The following is a 22793-nucleotide window of genomic DNA, read 5'->3' as shown; positions in this document are numbered from 1 at the left end:
CTCAAAGATGAACTAACCCCCTCACCTAAACACACTGTTTAAATTCAGCCTCTCCACAGGCTACGTGCCCACAGAGTGGTGCACAGCAACTGTTATTCCACTCCACAAAGGTGGAGCCACAACGGACCCCAGGAACTATCGCCCTATAAGCCTGACTAGCTTGGCCTGCAAAGCTATGGAGTGTATCATCATGGATCTCATTAGCAGAGACAATGGAAACCTCCAAACACTGGACCCTACCCAGTTCGGCTTTGTTAAGGGCAGATCATGCCTCCTAAACCTGGTGGACTTGTTTGAGACAGTTATCAAGGCTATAGATGAGAGAAAGTTGGTCCACACAGCTTACCTAGACCTCGCAAAGGCCTTTGACACCATTCCCCACTCAGGTATTATAGACAAGCTCACCAGCCTGAACATAAACCCCTACGTCACAAGATGGGTTGCCAACTGGCTCGCGGACAGAACCCACATGGTAAGAGTTGTGGGAGCTGACTCTAAACCGGTTACAAGTGGAGTTCCCCAGGGCTCAGTCATAGGACCCCTCCTGCTCGGCATATACTTCTCAGAGGTACAGACAAGCACAGGTGGACTATGGCTGACCAAGTTCGCAGATGACTGCAAACTAGGGGCTATAATTGACTGTCCAGCTGACACAGACATCTTGCAAAAGGATCTCACTGAGACAGATACCTGGTGTCAAAACCATGGCCTCAAGCTAAATGCCAAAAAGTGCATAGTCATCCCCTTTGGAAAAAACAAAGTACCCACAAACTGCCACATAGGTGATAGCCCCCTAAATACGGAAGATGTAATAAGGGATCTGGGGACCCAAGTAGATAGTAACCTCTCCTTTGATAATCACATTGCCAAAGTAGTTAGAAAATCCTTCTACATGGCCCACCTAATCACAAAAGGGTTTGCATCCAGATCAAAAGAGGTCATTGGGCCCCTCTATGCATCACTTATCAGACCCATCATAGAGTACAATGCCCCATCTGGGATGTACCTTACAAGACACCTGCAACAACTGGAAAGACCACAGAAGTACCTCACCAAGAGGATCACTGGCCTCAAGCAGATGCCCTATGCAGCTCGACTGAAGAAACTCCAGCTGTACTCAGTTGCATACCGCCTACTCAGAGGTGATCTCTGTCTGACGTACAAGGCCATGTCCAACCCAGAATTGATGGACATGCTCCACCTAAAGAAAAGTATATCCACTTGAGCCACATGCTCCAGGGATCTAAACCTCACCACAACAAAAAATAGGATGTGCTGGAGGGATAGATTCCTGTCCCAGAGACTTCCCATGCTCTGGAAAAAGATTCCAATCTACATTAGGCAGAGCTCCTCGCTAACCCTCTTCAAGAGAAACCTTGACGAGTGGATGGGAAACAGAAAGTTTACCCCAGGGATCACTTCAATGGCTCTGCTGGACAGATGCACAGGGAACTAATCTAAGGGGGTGTTGAAAGCCAACACATTCCGGCTAGGCTTATAAATGCCTTTGGGCAGATAGCCTAGTACCTACCTATGAACAAACAGTTGACATGGTGTTAGATAAAATGTTTCATTGTAAGGGAAAGACTAAATAACAAGGCTATTATAAAAAACATCAGAATAATGCAATTTTTTTCATCACAGATAACGATGATTATGATGGGCAAACAGAAATGCTGACACCTAAGTATTATTAAAGGACAGCCTGCATTATATTAAAAATACACAAGGGTCCCATGTACAGGAATTTGATATATATATATATATATATATATATATATATATATATATATATATATATATATATCTAGGTTCATAGGTTCATAGGTGTGTACTAGGCTAATGGCCCTGGAACCTTTACAAGCCTAGCCCATAGGATTATCCTGGCATCGTGCCACCCGACCTTAGTTCCTAGTGCCTTTGACTAGTAGAGTCACTGGAGTGATCCCCCGGGGTGAATTTTCTATTTCCCATCCACTCATCAAAATTTCTCTTGAAGAGGGCCAGTGAGGTGCTTTGCTTGACATGTATGGGAAGTCTATTCCATAGCATGGGCAGTCTCTGGGTTATGAAACTGTCCTTCCAGCATGTTCTGTTGATTGTGGTAATGAGGTTGAGGTCTCTGCAGCGTGTGGTGTGGAGGGATTGGGATTTCTTTATATGTAGCATTTCTAACAGAGCTGGATCAGACATGGCTTTGTAAGTCAAGCAGAGATCACCTCTAAGTAGACAATATCAGACAGAGAATAGTTGGAGTTTTTTAAGTCTGTCCATACAGGACAAGTGTTTAAGGCCTAGGATCCTCTTTGTGAGGTACTTTTGCGGCCTCTCCAGTTGTTGCAGTTGTCTAGTGAGGTACATGCCAAATGGGGCATTGTAATTGATGATTGGCCTAATGAGAGAAGAGTAGAGGGAGACAATGACCTCTTTCTTTCTGGATGCAAAACCCTTAGTAATAAGATGTGCCACATAGAAGGACATTCTGACCACAGTGGCAACGTGGTGATCGAAAGAGAGGTTGCTGTCAACCTGTGTTCCCAGATCTTTTATAACGCCTTCTGTGTTCAGTGGACTAACATCAATTTGGTAATTCAGGGGAACTGGGTTTTTCCCAAGGGGAATGACAACACATTTTTTGGCATTGAGCTTGTCGTTGGTGTCATTGAGGCCTTTATGTAGGATGTCAACATCACTTGGGGAGTTAATAATATCTCCCAACTTGCAATTGTCTGCGAACTTTGTCAGCCAGAGTCTCTTTGTGTTGGCCTGGACTTCAGAGAAGTAGATACCAAACAAGAGAGAACCCAGGACCTAACCCTGTAGGACTCCACTCGTGACTGATCGGCAGTCTGACTTGGAGTCAGCTACTTTCACACTGTAGGTTCTGAGAGCCAATTTACAACCCACCTAGTGAAATAGAGGTTGAAGCCTAGCTTAGTGAGTTTTCTATGATTCCTGAGTGGGGAATGGTATCAAAGACCTTGACCGGATCAAGGTAGGCTGTATGAACCACCTTGCCTTCATCCACAGCTCTGGTGACTTACTCAAAGAAGTCGACCAAATTGAGCAGGCATATTTTCCCTTCACAAAACCAAACTGTGTAGGATCCAGAGTTTGGAGATTCCTTATATCCTTGTTCATTAGGTCCATAATGATGCATTCCATATATATATATATATATATATATACTTATATATATATATATTTATATATATATATATATATATATATATATATATATATATATATACTTTTATATATATATATATATATATATTTACACACACACACACACATGCACACACATTTTTTAGGTTGAGTTAGATTAACTTTAGAAGGCTACAGTGTCACCATCTAGTATGTTTCCTTCACCAAACTAAAAGTAAGAACACTCCCACCTAAATGTGTTACGAAATTCTGTTCTTCCCTGCTCTTTGTGATTCTTTCCTCTTGCTTTTCCTGTTTTAAGTGTGAATTTTTTTTGTACTTTACATCGCGTAATAACAACTTCATTTAACAAAATAAATCTACTGCTTCCTGCCTCTGATTTGAGTGGCAGCAGATCGTTTTCAGTTCAAATAAAACACACAAAGAGCACAGGTTGGACAGTCAAACAGGCAAGTTGGTATGAAAACGAAAATAACGATAAGCAATAAATAAAATAATGCATAGGAACACAAAACATTTAACATTAGAAACGTTTTCTTTATTTTCTCTTGCAAAAGGGAGTATGCTCACTCTTGAATATTAGTAAAATACTTTGCGTTTTTTTTTTATGTGTATTGCCTGTAGCCACCGAACATAAACATTTGTTTAAGATGTGTTTTGTCCGGGACGGGTTACAGAGGTGTGAGGCGCCTTGTTCTTCTCTGTGGATTGCAGACAGTTGCCACTGTGTTTCCCATTGTTTAATCCCAAGATCAGAAGGTTGCGCAGGCGACAATGGAGAATGTGTCGGTCTACGAACTTTTTACACATTGCACTTATCTTTGATCTTGTTGTTGCATAAATGGTGATGGATGGGCGGTAAGTATTCAGAGCTTGGACTTGTATGTTTGGGACTCACTTCAGAGCAGAACAAAGTAGAAGTATGTCAACAGCCACAACAGAGAAAGGGGTGTTTTCTGGGGACCACTTAAGAGACGTTTGCTCAGCCTATTCTAACGCGACTGGGTTCGAAGCTGCCAAAGGTAAATACTAATAGCAGTAGTTGTATATGGAGAACACAAACGACAGGTTTGATTTCCTTTGATTTCTATGAATGGAGTCATCGTTTGTTCACGCCAAGGATGAAGTGTTCACATGGAGGAGTCTCCTTAAGTTGTGAATAATTTTATGGACATTTCACATTTTGTTACCCTAGAATAACCTGGACTGTATACTGACACAGGCGTCAGGACCCTACGGATAGTAGTGAATGTGCTGCGGCGCAAACAAGGCTACAGTTTAAACGTTTCTGGATTTTTAGGGTTTACAGGTCTTCCCTCAGCCTTGGCTGCGGTAGAGAGCGGGCAGAAGGTACCCTTGTCTCAGTGCCAGTCATTGAGGTTACTGCCTGCAAGAGTGTCATTGTAAAGAAATTGGGGACTTCCGACTTAAACTAACAGAGTTCATAACTTGTGAGAAATCTACCCTGCCGTCAACTAATAAATATATGAACATGTTTCTCACGAAAATTACCACCCCTGGCATTGTCTAATGATTTGAGTTTGATTGATGTGACTTTTTGGACAGGGTATGCTGTCTTTCTGCTTTCCGAAATATCTCTCATTTTTATCTTTAACAGCAAGAGTCCTTTTGCATTTGTTCTGACGTATTTTAGCATTTTATATTATGGTGGTGTCTCGTATCAGCTGCATGTTTTGCTTCCTAAAGTTGTGCTCCGATAGTTTTACAGACTTTTTTTTTGGGGGGGGGGGGGGTAAGAAAAATCTGACATGAACATTTGTTGCTTAGCAGGTGGGCCAAGTAATAGACAGATTTTGAAGTCAATGACCAGACTCAAGAGTGTGCATTCTTACATATTTGTCATACATATATTTAGGGGATGGCATAATGGTTAATGTCTTTACCTTACACCCCCCCCCCCCCCCCCGCGCTCTATGATTCTGGCATAGGGTTGCAACCTTTTCAAATGGCCAAAGTGGGACATTTTTGGGACACTCATCAGATTTTACAGGCCGACACATACTCACAGTTAGTACAAAGGATAGAACTTAACTTTTTTGCCTAAATAAAAGCTTATTCTTGTAGCAGTTTAGTTGCTTATTCTGTTTCTTATAACTTTTAGGTATTTTAGATACAGAAATAACTATTTTATGCAGCTATTACATAAAATATGGGACATAATTATGTCCTACAATCTCAGGACATTTGCCATTTTTAATATTTTTTTGTCAGGACATAACTGCGCAAAGAGGGACTGTCCCTCGCAAAGTGGGACAGGTGGTAACCCTATTCTGGTGCCCTTGCTCATATAAAAACTGTGGCTTGATAGCATACTATTTGGGTAAGTTTGGGGTTTGGCACACTGGTTAACATGTTAAAATTGCAGACAAGAACCATAGGGTTTGATTCTCATCAAGGGAAATAGGATAGATTTAAATTGGTCCACAAAGACACTTTACTAAGATTCTGCATGGACACTGTTCACTTTTAAAGTGGAATTAGATAAAATTATGTATAGGTATACACTTCCATCAGTTCAACATTTGGCTTACCAAAAAATTTGTCATGTAAGCATAGTTGTATTTATTCTATTAGTAAGGAATGTGAGTCTCAAACCATGGTATCCAGTAAGGAATTATGAATCAAGAGAGTAGTTTAATTGCAGTGCAATCAGCAGTTAACAGATGAGTATGTCGAGTTTGTGTGGCAGTGTACTCAGTTGCTGAAAAAGTGTAGCCAGAAAATTAATTTATGTACTGTGCCTGACATGCATACCTCTCAACCTCTAGGCAGCATAAAAATCATAGGACTAGCCTTTAAAATCATAGCACAGTATCAGAAAAGGAGCACTCTTTTTTTTCGATACTAGAGTGATTTATTATAGTAGACTCTGTAGATTTAGTGAAAAGGGCATTTTCACAGTCTTAGCCCAGTTGCTTAATAAAGTAGCTACCTCTAAATACTTCTTTTTACAATTTACTTGAATAGTAAATCTATGAGAAACAAGGTCAAATATGAGGATATAGGATAAAATCATAATACATAAGACATTGCAGTAGTCATTTATGTGTTTGCTCGTGTCTGTTAACCAGATGAGTGGGATGATCCCAAGACCCTTTTCAGCCGCAACCTGTGTCCTGCAGCAAAAAAAAAAAAAATACACATACATAATTCAAAATCACAGGAAATACATTAAAGTACAATATCAAAAATGCTTATGATGTATGTAAGCCACCTAAATGGAAAATAACTGAAATAAGTATCTGGTAGTTGAGAATTAAGGCTTTGAACTGTTAATCATCTGCTTCACATAAGAAAGAGTACGGGGTTTGATTCTTTCCACCTCCATTTGCCTGCAGTGTAACTTTAAAGAAGTCACATAACCAGAGAGTGCTCTGGGGTTTCTCTAAAAAGGGACAGCAATAGGCTTACTTGGTTAACGTGTGTGTGTGTGTGTGTGTGAAAGATAAATGTCATAGTGCTATACATAAAGCATTGCATTTGAGAAGTATTGTGATGTGGTTGCCACTTCTACTTGGCTTGCTTTTAAAACATACCCATATGTCTAAAAATTGCTGTGTGTGCACTTAAGGTATGCTTTTGTCGTGTATAGGTGTTTCATCTTCAACTTTTACACCGATACAATTTCATAGATAAATGATCTTGTTTCTAAGCAGTGTACACATCTGCACTGCAGGCATTACTTTAGATAATGTTCAAGCATGTTTATTGCCTCTGTAAGCTTGTTGAGAGAGGTTCTCCAAAAATGTACTCAGATGACTATACAGAAAGGGTAAGCAAGGCTGTAAGTAATGTAGGTGGACCCATACCACTCAACCTTTTAGTTTTAAAAATCATAACACGAGCCTGTAAAATCTTAGCAGGGGATCATAAAGATTGAAGGTTGGAGGTTGGGGTTGGCATAATGGTTAAGCTGTTTACCTTAAAGACACAAGATACAAAGTTTACTCTCACATTCAGTATCTGGCTAGTGATAGTCTGCAGACTGATTGCCTAGCATTTACCTAAAAAGTTATTTTTTTCCTGAAAAAAAGAGGTCTTCAGATATTAGCCATTTTATAATTGGTGATAAGGAATCCCTCTCTGCACAGGCTTAGTTCAGTTATTTAAACAGGTCTAGCTTGATGAAAAAAATCAGTAAATCTAGAAGGAACAAGGGTAAATTCTAAAGACAAATTTCACAGTTCTGTGCCTAAATAGATAACAGTTGAGAAATGTATTCTGGGGTGTATAGTAAATTAACTTTCACACTGCCACAGAAATATCTATTTAACCTCTCTATAGAATATAAAAACAGTAAACTGTAGCTAGCACATTTTCTGTGTGTGTGTGTGTGTGTATGTGTGTGTGTGTGTGTGTGTGTGTGTGTGAGTGTAGATGGGGGGAATCCTGACATCCAACTCGTCAAAGCATGTTATGTCACCATGGGGAAAAAACGAAAGGGCACTAATTCTAACACCTGAAAACAACATTTGGTTCACTCTATAATAAAGGATTTTAAAATGTCAATATGTTTTTTTGAAATTTGGAAACCCTATGAGTGGTGTGCTTAAAACTCCAGCAACACTCTGTCATGATTATTTGTGTACTGCATGGGCAATCTTTATCAATATATTTGAGCTGCTTTTACATGCACTGTGCAGTGTAGCCCATTACATTCTCTACCAGTAAAAAATGATTGAACCATAGACATCTTTACATCTTCGATGTATTAACAGGTCTACTCTGTGCCTTAAAGAGTGGACTTGTATCTATTAGCAACCACCTACCCATGTATTAAAACTATCATATTGCACAATCTTGCCATCTTGTGTTCCTTGCTTAATATTTATATCACTGACTAGTGACTGCCATTGTATTTGTGTCTGTTTTGGAGGGAGTGCACATCAAGCTAATGACCATACTCAGATGCCTAGACTGTCCATACAGAAAATGTGTTTTCTTTCTATTTGTTTCAGATGGTAAAGATCTGGGAAGTTCATATTTTCAAAAAAACAATGCCCACTGTCATTCAAAAGTGGAACTGCAGTCACTATCACATCGCCGAAAACGTACTAATTTCAGCCAACAACAGCTGGATGCCCTTGAGCGAGTGTTTACCTCCACCAAGTACCCAGATATTTACCTCCGTGAGAGGCTGGCTGAGTTAACAGGACTGCCAGAGTCTAGGATCCAGGTCAGTCCAAAATCTTTTCAAATGTATACCCATTGCTAGTAAAAGCTTTTTGTATGAAGCTTTCTGCTAAAAATTGTTTGTTTTCTAAACATCTCTTTTCTGTTTGGTAAAGGAAGTGGAACTGCCACATACACCGTTCAGTTAAGTTTGGGACAGGAAATCTCAAAGTTTATTAAGTGTTGAAAAGCATGCTTACAGAGCTAACATGAATCTAAGAAAAACAAGTATAGTAAATGCTTATCTTTCTTCTGTGTTTGGCCAAATAAACAAATTTTACACCAAAAGAACGTCATGCTTTGACTAGTATTATGTTACTAGTATTGCAAGAGAATACTTACATTTTTTATAGATGAAAAAAGGCTTCATGAGATGCCTTTATCTGTTTTTGGTTTCCTATAATGTTATTTCTTAATGTGCTTCTGAATTGAGGAATGGTGTGAACACAGCAAACCATCTCCATGTTTTTTGGTGTTGTTAACAGCATGTTTGCTTCCATGTGTCAGCCCATTCTAACCGAGTGATGTGCCCCCCCCAGGCCTGTTCTACAGAGTGCAAGGAGCAGCACAGTATATACTATGAAGCTTAGCAATGTGGATATAATTGTACTTAGAACAGTAGTGTATCTAAAATGAATTCTAGTCATACAAATTATTTTTTTCAAGTGAAAATGTAAATGTGAGTGTCATCTACTGGAATTGTTACTACTATCACATTAATAGCCATTTGTTTGCTTAGACTGACTCATGTTTCTGGGGTTTACCTTTGTAGGACATGTTTCAGTGGCTTCTAAGAAGAAAGCCATCTTGACCTCTAGATGGAGGTTCTATTTTTTATTGGTTTATTTATTGTCTAGATAAGTCCCACTATTCAAAAGCATTGTTTTTCAGTAGTGATCAAACAGTAATGTTCTGTTTAAATCACATACACAAGATGATACTGAGAAATCAAACCCAAGACTACTAGATGAGGCTTGTTAACAACCTGAAGCCTTAACCCTCGGTACTTTATTGCTAGCTGGACTTAACTTTACTAATATAATGCAGATAAATTGATTAACAAGTATTTGTGTTGGGGGACACTATTTCGTAACATTATATCCGTATTATGTGAGTAATGATGCCAGCTTGTGTTAACAAAGATTCCATCAGCAAATACTCCAAACATACATTTCCCTACATGCACATAGACACCAGGTACCTGGCAACAGAAGGCAACATTTTATTAAATGTGCCTGGCTTCCTTTTCTGTATATATTTTGCATGTCCCTGCTGTGGCTGACAGCAAGGACTCCACTGATAAGATTAAAGTACAGTGATACCTTACATGGGTGTTGACTGGGTTATAGTAAATTTTAAAGGATAACTGATATGTTATATCCTGGCATAAAGCCACTATTCTGTGAAGTTATATTTTACAAGCATTTTGATTGTGTCTGAAAAGTACCGAATAAATACAAACTGATTACCTAGTATCATATTCTGGGCTGAAAATCCTAGCAACTGTTGGCTTAAGCAAAGAGAAAGAAACAAATAGTTTATTCATTAGCCTACCAGTAGACTTCAAGGCTGTGTATGACAAACAAATGAGAAAATGCATTCAGAGCAAAAAGTACAGAAAAGAAGATCTATGAGATTGCAGTGTGCATTTTTCAACTGTTAACTATTAATTACGTTCATTCTTTTTCACATTTGGCTAAATGAATCGGCCTTCTGGATCTTTCACGAGTATAATTCAATAGTAGACAGGATACAGCAGAGTTAGGTAGTGTCAGTTTCTTAATTATATAAGTGTCAGAGAGCAGCCATATATTTATTCATTAATTTTAAAGCAAGTTAAGATCTGTTACTTTAAGGGACCCCTTCTTAGGGACGATTTAAGACCATTTGTCTGGTTAAATGAATTGCTCTGAGTCAAACAGTATGTTGTTGGTATCTGAGGGGATCAAGATTAGGGCGAAGTGATTTAGTAACTCATACTTTTTAACATCCTTTGGTATGGCGCTAGACCGAAACACAGAAAGCTTTCGTAAAACACAACAAAGTGTTAAGTCATGCTACATAAATGATACAGGTATGTAAGCAGTGAGTCTGTTAGAGAGTAGTTAACAAAGTTAATAATCATGTTAAGCCTCAGTGTATTCTTGCTGCTGTTTTCAGACTTATGTTTTCCTCCTGTGCACCGACATGCATGGTGAGCAACATAAGACCTGCTAAATACAGACATGTTCACTTGTTTCACTAGATTATGTGTGCCTGAGGATAGTGTCATGCAGTGATAGGCAGGCTGGGATATGTGGCTTTGCCCAAATCTGAAAGTATGTATATCTTCATCATCATCAACCCCCCTTTTCCCATTTTCTACATGGAGTTGGGGTGTCACGTCAGCTGTCACAACCTTTCTCAATTCACTGCTCCTCTCCTTCCCACTGTGACAGTCATGTCTGTCACACGTCTCATCCATTCCATCTAGCTCTTTACTGGATGCTCCGATTTCCTCTTGCCTTGTTTCTGTCTCTCCCAAAGTTGAAGACTAAGAGTGAATTTGTTTCCTTAGTCAATTTTTCAGGTTGTCATTAATTAAATCAAAAAGTTGGGGAAAAAAACTCTAAAGTACATCTCAGCATCTTGAACCCCCACTGCTTTTGGGGCCCTAGTGGCCCTAATACCCCAACTTAGTGTAGCGATTTTCTCCACGGTCAGTAGATTGCAGTCTGGCCCAGTCAGGGTGTGTTGAAAGGGTGTAGGAGAAAGCTGAAGAATAAGGTTAAAATGGGAGAAATCTAGATGATGTAGAGAGTCTGTTATGGGGAACCAAGGGGTTGGGGGCACTGAGGAGTGTGTGTGAGAGGAGAGAGAGGGCAGTGAGGAGGGGCACCATGGAGTCTTTCTCTTGTGGCATTATTTCACCTGATGCTGTCTCTGCTTCCTTTAGACCAGAATGGAGAGAGCAGTGTATGAATTTATATGACTGGTTTTGAAAAAAACAAAATAACTTGTTTTCACTCTCTTATTAAATAAAATGTATTTTTAAAATACCATTATATGTAGTGTAGACCTATTTGAAATTGCCATTGTTTATGAAAATATTATCTACATTGCCTCATCTTACCATGTTTGGCATCAAATATAAAAGGCCTAAGAAAACATTTGTGAAGTGCAAAATGGACAGTCATACTGAAAATAAATTTTTTACACATTTAAATTCAGCACTTTCACACTCATTAACACATTTTTTACTGTAGTTGTTTCCTTAAAAAACATCAGATTAGCTTTTGTTATATAGCTGTCCTTCAAGGATATAATTAAATACTAATAACCCAATTTTTTACCATCTCTGCTGTTACTGCCTTTGTTCAGTAACTGTCCAGATTGCTGTGTGTGTGTGTGTGTGTGTGTGTGTGTGTGTGTGTGTGTGTGTGTGTGTGTGTGTGTGTGTGTGTGTGTGTGTGTGTGTGTGTGTGTGTGTGTGTGTGTGTGTGTGTGTGTGTGTGTGTGTGTGTGTGTGTATTTTATATATTTATCATTTGCTTGACTGAATGCATATTTGGCCAATAAAGTGAACTGTAGTGATGTTTGTATAAGCGTAAGTTTGGGTTTGTGCAAAGATGTCTTTGAGCAGTTGCTGGTTCAGTTGACATGGGTAAGTGGCTTTCTGGTAGGGTTGGGATTGTTTCTGTGTGTGTGTGTGTGTGTGTGTGTGTGTGTGTGTGTGTGTGTGTGTGTGTGTGTGTGTGCTGTAGTAGTGTTATGGACATTTTTTTTAAGGGTAAGGTGCATGGTTAGGATTAGGAGCAGGGGAAGGGTAATGGTGAAAATTAACATACATTACTAGACTAGAATGAGAGCGAGAGAAGGTTGGATGATGTGGGGATAGTGAATCAGGAAGTGAAACAGATTAGCACGGAGGAAGTAAGGACAACAATGAAGAGGATGAAGAATGGAAAGGCTGTTGGCCCAGATGACATCCCAATGGAAGCATGGAGGTGCTTAGGAGAAATGGCAGTGGAATTTTTAACTAGATTGTTTAATTAAATTTTGGAAAGTCAGAAGATGCCTGAGGAGTGGAGAAAAAGTGTTTTGGTACCTGTCTTTAAGAATAAGGGTGATGTGCAGAGCTGCAGTAACTACAGAGGGATAAAATTGATCAGTCACAGTTTGAAGTTATGGGAGAGAGTAGTAGAAGCTAGGTTAAGAAGGGAGGTGATGATTAGTGATCAGCAGTATGGTTTCTTGCCAGGAAAGAGCACTACAGATGCGATGTTTGCTCTGAGAAATACAGAGAAGGTCAGAAGGAGTTGCATTGTGTCTTTGTAGACTTGGAGAAAGCATATGACAGGGTGCCTAGAGAAGAGTTGTGGTATTGTATGAGTAAGTCGGGAGTGGCAGAGAAGTATGTAAGAGTGGTACAGGATATGTACGAGGGTAGTGTGACAGTGGTGATGACTGCAGTGGGAGTGACAGATCCATTTAAGGTGGAGGTGGGATTACATCAAGGATCAGCTCTGAGTCCTTTCTTATTTGCAGTGGTGATGGACAGGTTGACAGATGAGATCAGACAGGAGGCCCCGTGGACTATGATGTTTGCAGATGACATTGTGATCTGTAGTGAGAGTAGGAATCAGGTTGAGGAGACTCTGGAGAGGTGGAGATATGCTCTAGAGAGCAGAGGAATGAAGGTCAGCAGGGCTAAGACAGAATATATGTGTGCAAATGAGAGGGAGGGTAGAGGAATGGTGAGGATGCAGGGAGGAGAGTTGGTAAAGGTGGATGAGTTTAAGTACTTGGGATCAACAGTTCAGAGTAATGGTGAATGTGGAAGAGAGGTGAAGAAGAGAGTACAGGTAGGGTGGAATGGGTGGAGAAGAGTGTCAGGAGTGATTTGTGACAGACAGGTACCAGTAAGAGTGAAAGGGAAGGTCTACAAGACAGTAGTGAGACCAGCTATGTTATATGGGTTGGAGACAGTGGCATTGACAAAAAGGCAGGAGTCAGAGCTGGATGTGGCAGAGTTAAAGATGTTAAGATTTGCACTTGGTGTGACTAGGATGGATAGGATTAGGAATCAGTATATTAGAGGGTCAGCTCATGTTGGACAGTTTGGAGACAAAGCAAGAGAGACGAGATTGCGTTGGTTTGGACATGTGCTGAGGAGGGATGATGGGTATATTGGGAAAAAGATGCTTAGGATGGAGCTGCCAGGTAAGAGGAAAAGAGGAAGGCCTAAGATAAGGTTTATGGACGTGGTGAGAGAGGACATTCAGGCAGTTGGTGTGACAGAGCAAGATGCAGAGGATAGGAAAAAATGAAAAGAGATGATCCGCTGTGGCGACCCCTAATGGGAAAAGCCGAAAGATGATGATGACTAGACTATGCTTTACTGTGTACATTACGTACAATATATATTTTGTCTTGCAAAGGCTGGTGAGTAATCTTGCACCTTTCTAAGTAGATCATATGTAAGGACTGCTATCTATAGAAGTTTCTCAGTAAACACAAATAGTTTTACTGAAGGTGCAGTATCTTCTCAAAACTATATGTATTCTAAAATGTATACATATATATCTATATATGGGTCTGTCGTGTATGACTGAACCACCCTAATGTTGAATGTAGAACACTGACAGAATAAGTTCAATCGTACACAATAGCGAACACAAATAAAACCAGAAACAATAATATCGAGAGAGGAAAAGTGATTCCTTTCCCGGTATTAAAAATAAATCCCACCACTCCCATAACACAAGCCTCAAATTTGTCTGAATACTGGCAGTGTTACAGAAAGATTTTAATAATGCTAAGGTATAGGGTTAGGGTTGGGGAAAGGGGCAGTATTAAGGTTAGGGTTAGCACCCATTTCTAAAGAGGGTGGGGGGGCTCTGCCCTCCTGCACCACTTCAGTAATCGATGCTAACCCTATCCATAATGCTGCCTGTTCCCCCAACCCTAGTGCTACACTTTAATGTTAAAACCTTCCCATAACATTGACACTACACCAGACAGACACAGAAATGCAAACTTTCACAAACACACACAAACAACACTACATCTCTCCCCTAACCTAACCCGTACCCTAAAATTCACAAACTCGCACACAAATACACAACACCCACCCTTCACTCATCCCTGGCCCTAACCCTAACTCACATACACACACACACACACACACACACACACACACACACACACACACACTCTCATTCCCCAACCCCACTTACCTGCATTGACATTCCATACCTTCAACATATCCATTGTTCGGCCACCTGTGTACTGGCGACATTGTATCATATCCCTGCATTTGTCAGACAAATGCACATTTGGTAAAATGCAGGGGACCCATGTGTATGTATATATATATATATATATATATATATATATATATATATATATATATATATATATCTATATATATATATATATATATGTATATATATATGTGTGTGTGTGTGCATGCTCTAAGAAATGTCTTTGCTGTATTAAGATTTAAACATATTTATATGTTTACAGATACACATTTAAGCAGGGAGTAATATCATGTGCTAATAGTGCATGTCTAGGCTCTATCCTTGGGTTCATACCAAACCTTTTCTACTTATTAGGCTCTGCTAAGTACTTTTATGCCATTTCTCAGACTTCTGTAGGCATTTACCTGTCATTATGAACACCACATTCTGCTACATCTTTTCCATATGAATCACTTTCATATTCCAACACATCTAATTAAATTCAGAGTCTGTCTCACCCACTGATTGCAAAGCACTTTTATTATGTATGACAGGAAGTTTTCAACCTCCCAAATGTTCCAAAATGTTGGCACTTCTGTATATTAAAATTTGCTTTGTAAACTCTACCCTGCTGAATATTCCCAGTATTGTGTCAGACACATTTTCTGCTTCAGTAGAATATAATGCTACACCTTCATGGTACAAAGCAGCGTAACTAATTATTACCAAAATTACCTTTTTGCATATGGGACTGTTGATAGCCAGCAGCCCACTCAGTATGTCTAACTGCTTTCAATAGTAGTTCCTCAGTGGTAGGTAAAGGCACTGCTGATGTCTTGGCATTGTCTCCCACTTTGCCTGTTTTGACCTTGTTCACATGTTTCTCACCAAAACATATTTGCATTGTCCATAATGGGTTCCACTGTAGTTCTTACTTTTGTTTTCTTATTGTCAGCTGAACCACAGTCGAGAAACAAAAGCTTTCATAATTCAGTTTTATGTGGCCTTCATGGTCTCAGGTCTGAATGTTGATCTTCCATCCTGTGAGTGCATGTTCGGGCATTTGTTTTTCACACTCGGCAGCTGGATCTGTATTGCTTTTAAAGAGCTACATATCCGGTGCTTCACTTTCTTCTTCTGATCTGACTCTTAACTACCCAGGCTTCTGTGCTGCATGTTCAGGTCCTTGGCTTTCACATATTTATGCAGGCTGTTTCCCAGTGTAGACATTAAAACAGACTCTTTTTTTAGTCATACTCTCAGAACTCTTGATATGGCTAACTGATACAACTGGCAAAGGCTATACAGACAGCTGTCATGATTTCATTATATGTCTCTCTCTCTCTCTCTCTCTCTCTCTCTCTCTCGCTCTTTTTTTGTAGGGACAAACATGGTAAACTGCTAAGACTGTGTACCCAGCTTGTCTTACTCTGTCTCTGTGCTGTGGAGAGTTTTTTTTTTTTAATTTTGAATTTCTGTTTTGCAAAAAAGTTATTGCTAGGGTGTCAGACCAGTGTTTTCCACCCTCTCAGCTTCATATGCCTGGATATAACATGACTTACTTATTACCTTAGAATGGACCTACATACATTAGTCTTCTTTAGTATATGGGAATTCTGTTTTTTACAACATCAGTTTTTTTTTCTCATAGCTCCTGGACTGCTATCCATGTGGTCTGTTTTCTGTGATAGTCATCAGGTTCTTTGGCACTTAACAGTATTATTTGCAAACTTTTCTTTTTTCTGATGTATTTATTATAGCTGACTTGGTAGCACTGACAAATTGTGTTTTTTTTCCAACATCACATTCCACAATACCTGTGTACTGAAGTTCAGAATGAGACACTTCCTTCTGGTCACTAGCATCATATTGCTGCCTGAGTTCTGAAGTTCAGAATGGGAACATTTGCTTGGTCGTATTCTTTTAGTCTGTTGTTTGCTTCCCAGCAATTAACTTTTGTTTGTTCCATGTGTCTTTCACGAACCTTGCTCGGAGTCTTGTGTTCAATCTTCAGATTTCTAACCCTGGTAGTTATGTCAAGAATATCAGCATTCTGATCTTGCACCCTACATTTATTTATTTCATTTGTTTACCGGAAAAGTCTAACTGGGACAGAGCTCATTTTCAGCGGAGGCCCGGGGGAAAACATTCCAGACACATCTTTGGAAATGACATCCCCTCTTCTGGTTCTGCAGATTTACAGCAACGCTTCAGGTTCACTTGTAATCTGTCAGGAATATTGCACCTAATTAACTGACTTTGGGTAGATGTAAATAAGTTAATTTAGTAAATTTTCTTTGTACTGCCTCAAGTTTACTCTGGAAAGTTTTCCTATTAGGGGGATCTTACTAGACTAATCAAAATCATTTTCATCAGATTTTTCTTTCTAGATTTTATAAAACTATGTGCACGTCAAGTAAGTTTGTTACATTCTTTGAGAGTATTGTCAGCACAGCTATTAGAGACTTTGGCAGTTTTGCAGTTGTTGAACTCTTGTTCAACCACCATATATCTATAGTCATTAGAAAAATCTTTCTACCTAACCAATCATCAACCTACTTATTCCCATTTTCTACATGGGGTCAGAGTGTTTTGTCACCATCTCACTTGATTTAGTGCCACTCTCATACCTTATTTGACTCTTTCACTGTAGGCTGTGTCTGGGGCAGTACAGCTTCTGTGTTTTTTTTTTTCATTCAGAAGCTGCTGGAAGTATTCCCTCCATCTGCCTTTGATGCCCTGTAGGCTGGTGAGCAGTTTGTTGCTGGCATCCCTTATGAAGGGCATCTGATCATTTGCCTTGTAACCTGACAGAGTTTCTATGTGCCATCTGCTGAACCACTTTCCAGAATTGGTACAGTGCCTTTGATGCCTTGTTTTCTCTTATTGCAACTGTTCTGTCTCTGTCTCTGTTTTTAAACACCTTTGTTAAATTAAACCTTAAGACATAGGCATACATACATTAATAGAAACGGAAACAAACCATATTAATTTTTTTCATTTACATATACTATACATCACATATCTGATTTCTTTCTTATAACAGTGGTCTTTCAGTTCAACATTACACAAATCACCCAATCCCTGCCTTCCCTTAGACCTTACTCCTCCTCCTGAACATTACTCTGTGTGTATTGTTCTCACAAATTCTACTTATTTGTACATATTTTGCTAATTCTCTTTTTTAAAAGATACCATTTCCAGTTCTTTTATCTCTTTTACAATATCTAGTACTTAAAGTTGGTTTACATTTTGATTTCCAATGTTCAGTAATTGCTTTTTTGGCAGCCTATAGAATTAAATGTAATAAAAAAATGTATAATGTCTAAACAATTCAGGTCATGTCTCCCAACTCAAAAGAATCATTTCCTTAGTATCACAGCTGCTCTGTTAGACTTTTTGTTACTTTACCAGTATTCCTTCTTAGGCTGGTATGCCTTTTCTATCTCCTACTTTTTCTTGTCTGTCTGTGATACAGAAGAAAGGCTTCCATGGATGATGGCAGCTGTAGGAGAATTGACACTAGTCATAAGCATAGAGGATATTGTATCCAGACAGTTTCATACTCACTTGAGACATATCCAGGGGATTTTAAGAGAAGAGGTATGAAGATTGTTTTTTGTTATATAGAACATATATTTGTTACAAAGACATGCGTCTTGAGCATTTCTCCCCAGGCCTCCGCTGAAAATTGGCTTTGTTCCAAGTTGGACTTTCCCAGTAAACAAATGTTAAATAAACAAATGTTAAATAAATAAATAAATATATTTTTGATTTGCCCATAGAAGAAGTGGACTTAGGACAATTTAGTTCTTAGGTATGTTTTAATGAGTTTTTATATCATAGGTGGGATGATTTATTTCCAGTCCTTGCTGGAATTGACTTCCAAAGCAATGTATAAAGTGTACAGACAGCCCCCATTATTATTTGCACACTTTGGAGCGAATACAATGTGTCAGTTTAATGAACACAATTCTCTGTGGAGTGTGTACCAATTTAATAACAAGCTGGTAGTAGGATATTTTTCTAAGATATAGAGGATGTCGTGGGCAGTTTAAGGTGAGAGTAATCTAGCAGAGCAGGTGGTTCCAACCAGGAAAGGAACTTCAGTTTAAGACATGGTGTTCCAACATCAAAACAGTAATACAGTTAATTGAACTATTTGTTTCTCAGTATTCAGTCCAGAGATTGGTAGTTTGCATTCTAACACACTTTTGAAGTTGGTTTCTTTCCTGTTAAATGGCAGTGCATCCCTTTCACCTAATTATGACTTAAGGGTTCGACTTTTGTACTGACCTACAAAATTCACTCTCCACAGACTTTCACATCACACTGACAAAGTTTACTCAATCTTACCCACTTAGATATCACTACCAGTAATGTTTACAAGTATTTACCCCTCAGACTACAACTGGTAACAATTTCTGACTAGTCCTACCTGTTTAGAAATCGTTGCTATGCAGAATCCAAAGAGTAAATTTTCGTAAGGATACAAAGTGTGATTTGCTTTTGCAAAACCAGTTAACTGCAATGCTTTGTAGCATTGTGACAATTCTCAGACGGCTAGGATTGGCTTTTTATACATGATCTTGTCTCCCGGACATCCAGAATAAGATTAGTGCCATTTTTGTAACTTAAAAAAAGAGATTAAGGCTAATACTCCTTAAAACTCGCATGGTGTAAGTGTGGCATTGCCCACTTCCTGTGTTCATTTGTTTCTTACATACCTCATAACTTTCTCTCTAATTTTTAGAGATGTCCCTAATTTGGGCTCAGAAACTTTCTCTGTCATTCCCAAAACTGGATTTATTTATTTATTTTGAAAAAAGGTAATGAATTACATTCAATAAATGCCAGTAATCATTACAGTTGCATAATTATTTTACTTCTGAAAATACATGTTAATTTACATATTGTTTTTCTACTGACTTTCTAAGTTATAATCACCAGTGTTTTAAAAGTGTAACTTCTGAGGCCCTTTTCCCTAATTCCAGAAGAAGGCAGAAGGTTGAGAACATTGGTTACTTTTCAATGTGAATGGCAATTTTAAAGAAATGTCAAGTATTATGTTAAACAACCACAGAAACACACTGCAAGTGTTAAAATTATTTACAGGTTTCTTCTTTTTTAAATTAAATCTTAGATTTGCTGAAACTGGTATCTGTATTACCCAAAGAGGATAAAGACCCTTCAAAACCCAACTTCATATAGACTTATTTCAGTTTTAAACAATGATTATAAAGTGTTTATGTCTATAGTAGCTAAGAGAATGGCAAAAGCATTGCAAAATTGAAAGATATAGATCAGTTTGGTTTTGTGGAAGGGAGGCAAACAATTGACAACATTAATAGAACAATGATGATCCAGAAGGAAGCGAATGTAAGAAAATACTGCTGTTTTTGGTGGATCTTAATGAAGAGATAGCATTCAATAGAGAAAGCTAGGATTTTATGAGTTGGGCAATGGAAGAATTTGCATTCCCTGATAAAATAATAGGGTTAACTAGGAGGATACATGAAGGGTTGTAGACAAAACTTGCGGTGGGAGGATTTCTCAGCAACAAGCTGTGTTTGTAAAGGGGAACCAGGCAGGGGTGTCCTCTTTCCTGTTTATTTGCTTTATATTTAGAACCATTGGCAATGAAAATCAGAAACTCACAAATTCAAGGATATAACTGTTATGGTAATCAAGAAAAGTTAGCTTTATTTGCAGATGGTATTATCTTGTATTTGATAAATCCAGAAAAATGACATTTCAATGTTGTGGAATATTCTGAGACAGGTTCAAGTCTGTTTGGGATATAGAACTCATGAATATAAAACAAAGGCTACAGATATAAACTATGTAGCCACACATGAATTGGTTCAGCAATACCCATTTTATGGTGATATAATAGGGTGAAGTATTTATTTGTATGGATTAAGAATGATTTGGTTACGTCAGCTAAAGGTATGTGGGAAAGTAGATAAAAGATAATATAAAACTGAGTAACTGGAAGCTCTTGATTATGGTTATAGATAGTAATGTACAAGCAGTGAAAATGTTTTAGTACCTTTAGTTTTATATACAGGTCAGGCATATTTTTATCAACCACAGAAGTTTTGTGCTGTAATCAATAAAGAGTTAGAAGAATTTGTTTGGAAGGGGAAGAAGGCAAAAGTTAGTAGGACAAGTCAGTCCTCCCCACAGAAAGAGATGGTTTAGGATAACCTGATTTGAACAGCTACTTTAGAGCTACACAGTTAAGGCTCATATACATAATGCAAGCAGAAGGTTATAAATGAAAGTGAAAAGGGATGATGTTGAAACAGGGTGAGGGAGTTTAAGAAATAAGGAGAGGGTAGGATTTTGGATGCAAATCCATAAGAATGACAACAACCATACAGAATATGATATTCATAAAGTTTTACAAAGTGTTGTAAGTGCTAAATCAGTATGGGAATAGAGAAAGGAAAGTTTTGTTAATAGGGATGACCTACAAGTAGGGATATTAAAAATAGACTAGAGTGGGCTGGAATTTTCTAAGGAAAACTGGCAAAATAACCAATGTATTGGGAGCAAATAACTAGAGAGAGAAAGGTAATAATGTTGGATAATACTAATCAGAAGTTTAAACTGCAGGTTACAGACTGCCTCACTGACCAGGGACTGATATCCAGAGTATAGCCAAAGAGAAAATAATAGGGGAGTGCTAAGTGAAAAACAGCTTTGGTAGAGTTTTTAGTCAAGTCTAAAACAGAAGCTGATGTTAAAAAGGGATAATTAGATGGGCATATAAAATACCTCATGATAACTCTAAGAAGTATTCGGAAGAGGTCAGAAATGACCAGGAAGAGAGACTTGAAAGGTATTTTACAAAGGAACAATGGGACAATATTTTTATGGTACCCACGTATGCAACAAAGTCCAGGAGATTTAGGATTTTTGCTTGGAAGTGTTTGCATAGGTAGTTTTATATTTTATGCAGACTTCAGATACTTTTTCTTCAGGTAGATTGCAAATGCAGGAGTTGTGTTGGAAAAGAGAGAGATAACTGAGAACAAGTGTAATTCATTGGCAGATTTTAATCATTCCCTACAAAGTACTATGTCAGAAATTTTGGGAGAGCAAATGGTTGTAAATAAGTAAATTATTCTTTTGAGCAGGGACTCAGGGTTTGAATTGCTTATAAACAGTAAGGCCTTACTAAGTTTAGTACTATTGACTGCCCGAAAAGTAATTGCTAAAAAATGGAAATCAGAATCTAAACCAACTGTAGATCAAGTACTGAATATTTTCAAGGAGATAAGATAACTGAAGATTAGATCTTTAGAAAAGGGAAGGTGCAAATTACATAGAAATAAATTGAATTTCTGGGAGTAATGCTTGCAGAATAGAATCTGTGGCAGGGCTAGTCACTCAGTGGTAAAAATTTGACTCTAGATGATTGTCACTGTTGAAGTGATACCCTGACCCCATGTGCAAAAATGGGAAGGGGTTGTGGATGAATGGGTGGATGGATGGATGGATGGATGGAATACATCCAGAATAATGCTAGGGTGAATAATTGTTAAAAAGAAAGAAAATCTCTATCTCTGTATATAGATATATATATATATATATATATATATATATATATATATATATATATATGGTTTACTGTCAAAATATGGAAATGCAGTTCGACAAAAACAGGTCATTCGAATGTGTGTTTTACCAACACCCATAATGTCGAACTGAAAATATACAATGGCATATTAGCGAAAGTAAATGCACATTTGCTAATGTGAAGTCGACATTTTGAACTGAGATCACGGTACTGTGCTGATCGGGAAATGTTCCCTTTTCCTCACTGTAGTGCAGTGTCAGAGTTAGTATATATAATATGCAGGAGGTGTGGGGGGTGCAGGGGGGGGCTTGCCTCCCTGCAAAAATGTTACTGGTAACACAGACTTCTGACATTGGAATTTCCAGTGTTCAAATGTCGATTCCATGGTTACCATTTCTGACATTTTGGTAATTCGAAATTACCAAATTCAGAAACACGAGTCGATCTTTATGGTGTCTAAAAGTGGTATCAATGAAATAAGCCTGTTTGGCCTCAAAGGGAAGATATTAGTTTTATTAAGGTTTAGTTTGTAATTAGACATATAGGACAATTGTTCAAGTGAGTTTATTATTTTTGTCATATTGGAGTTTGGTGTAGTGAAATACATATTTAAATCGTCT

General features: G+C 38.4%; 1 protein-coding gene across 1 annotated transcript in view; it reads left to right on the top strand.

Moving 5' to 3' along the window:
- The first annotated feature begins 3934 nt into the window (after positions 1–3934).
- Positions 3935–22793, top strand: part of MIXL1 (Mix paired-like homeobox) — a 35507-nt gene continuing 16648 nt past the window's right edge. Inside the window, exons 1-2 of the mRNA XM_044060209.1 lie at positions 3935–4190; positions 8148–8365. Of these exons, the coding sequence (XP_043916144.1) occupies positions 4052–4190; positions 8148–8365 (357 nt within the window). The 5' untranslated portion in view covers positions 3935–4051. The remainder of the gene's footprint in view (positions 4191–8147; positions 8366–22793) is intronic.

The sequence above is a fragment of the Protopterus annectens genome, chromosome 1.part2 (assembly GCF_019279795.1).
Source record: "Protopterus annectens isolate FY-2018-M chromosome 1.part2, PAN1.0, whole genome shotgun sequence".
Lineage (NCBI taxonomy): Eukaryota > Metazoa > Chordata > Ceratodontiformes > Protopteridae > Protopterus > Protopterus annectens.
The sequence above is the reverse complement of the archived record's forward strand: the minus strand, read 5'-3'. Positions and strand labels throughout refer to the sequence as shown.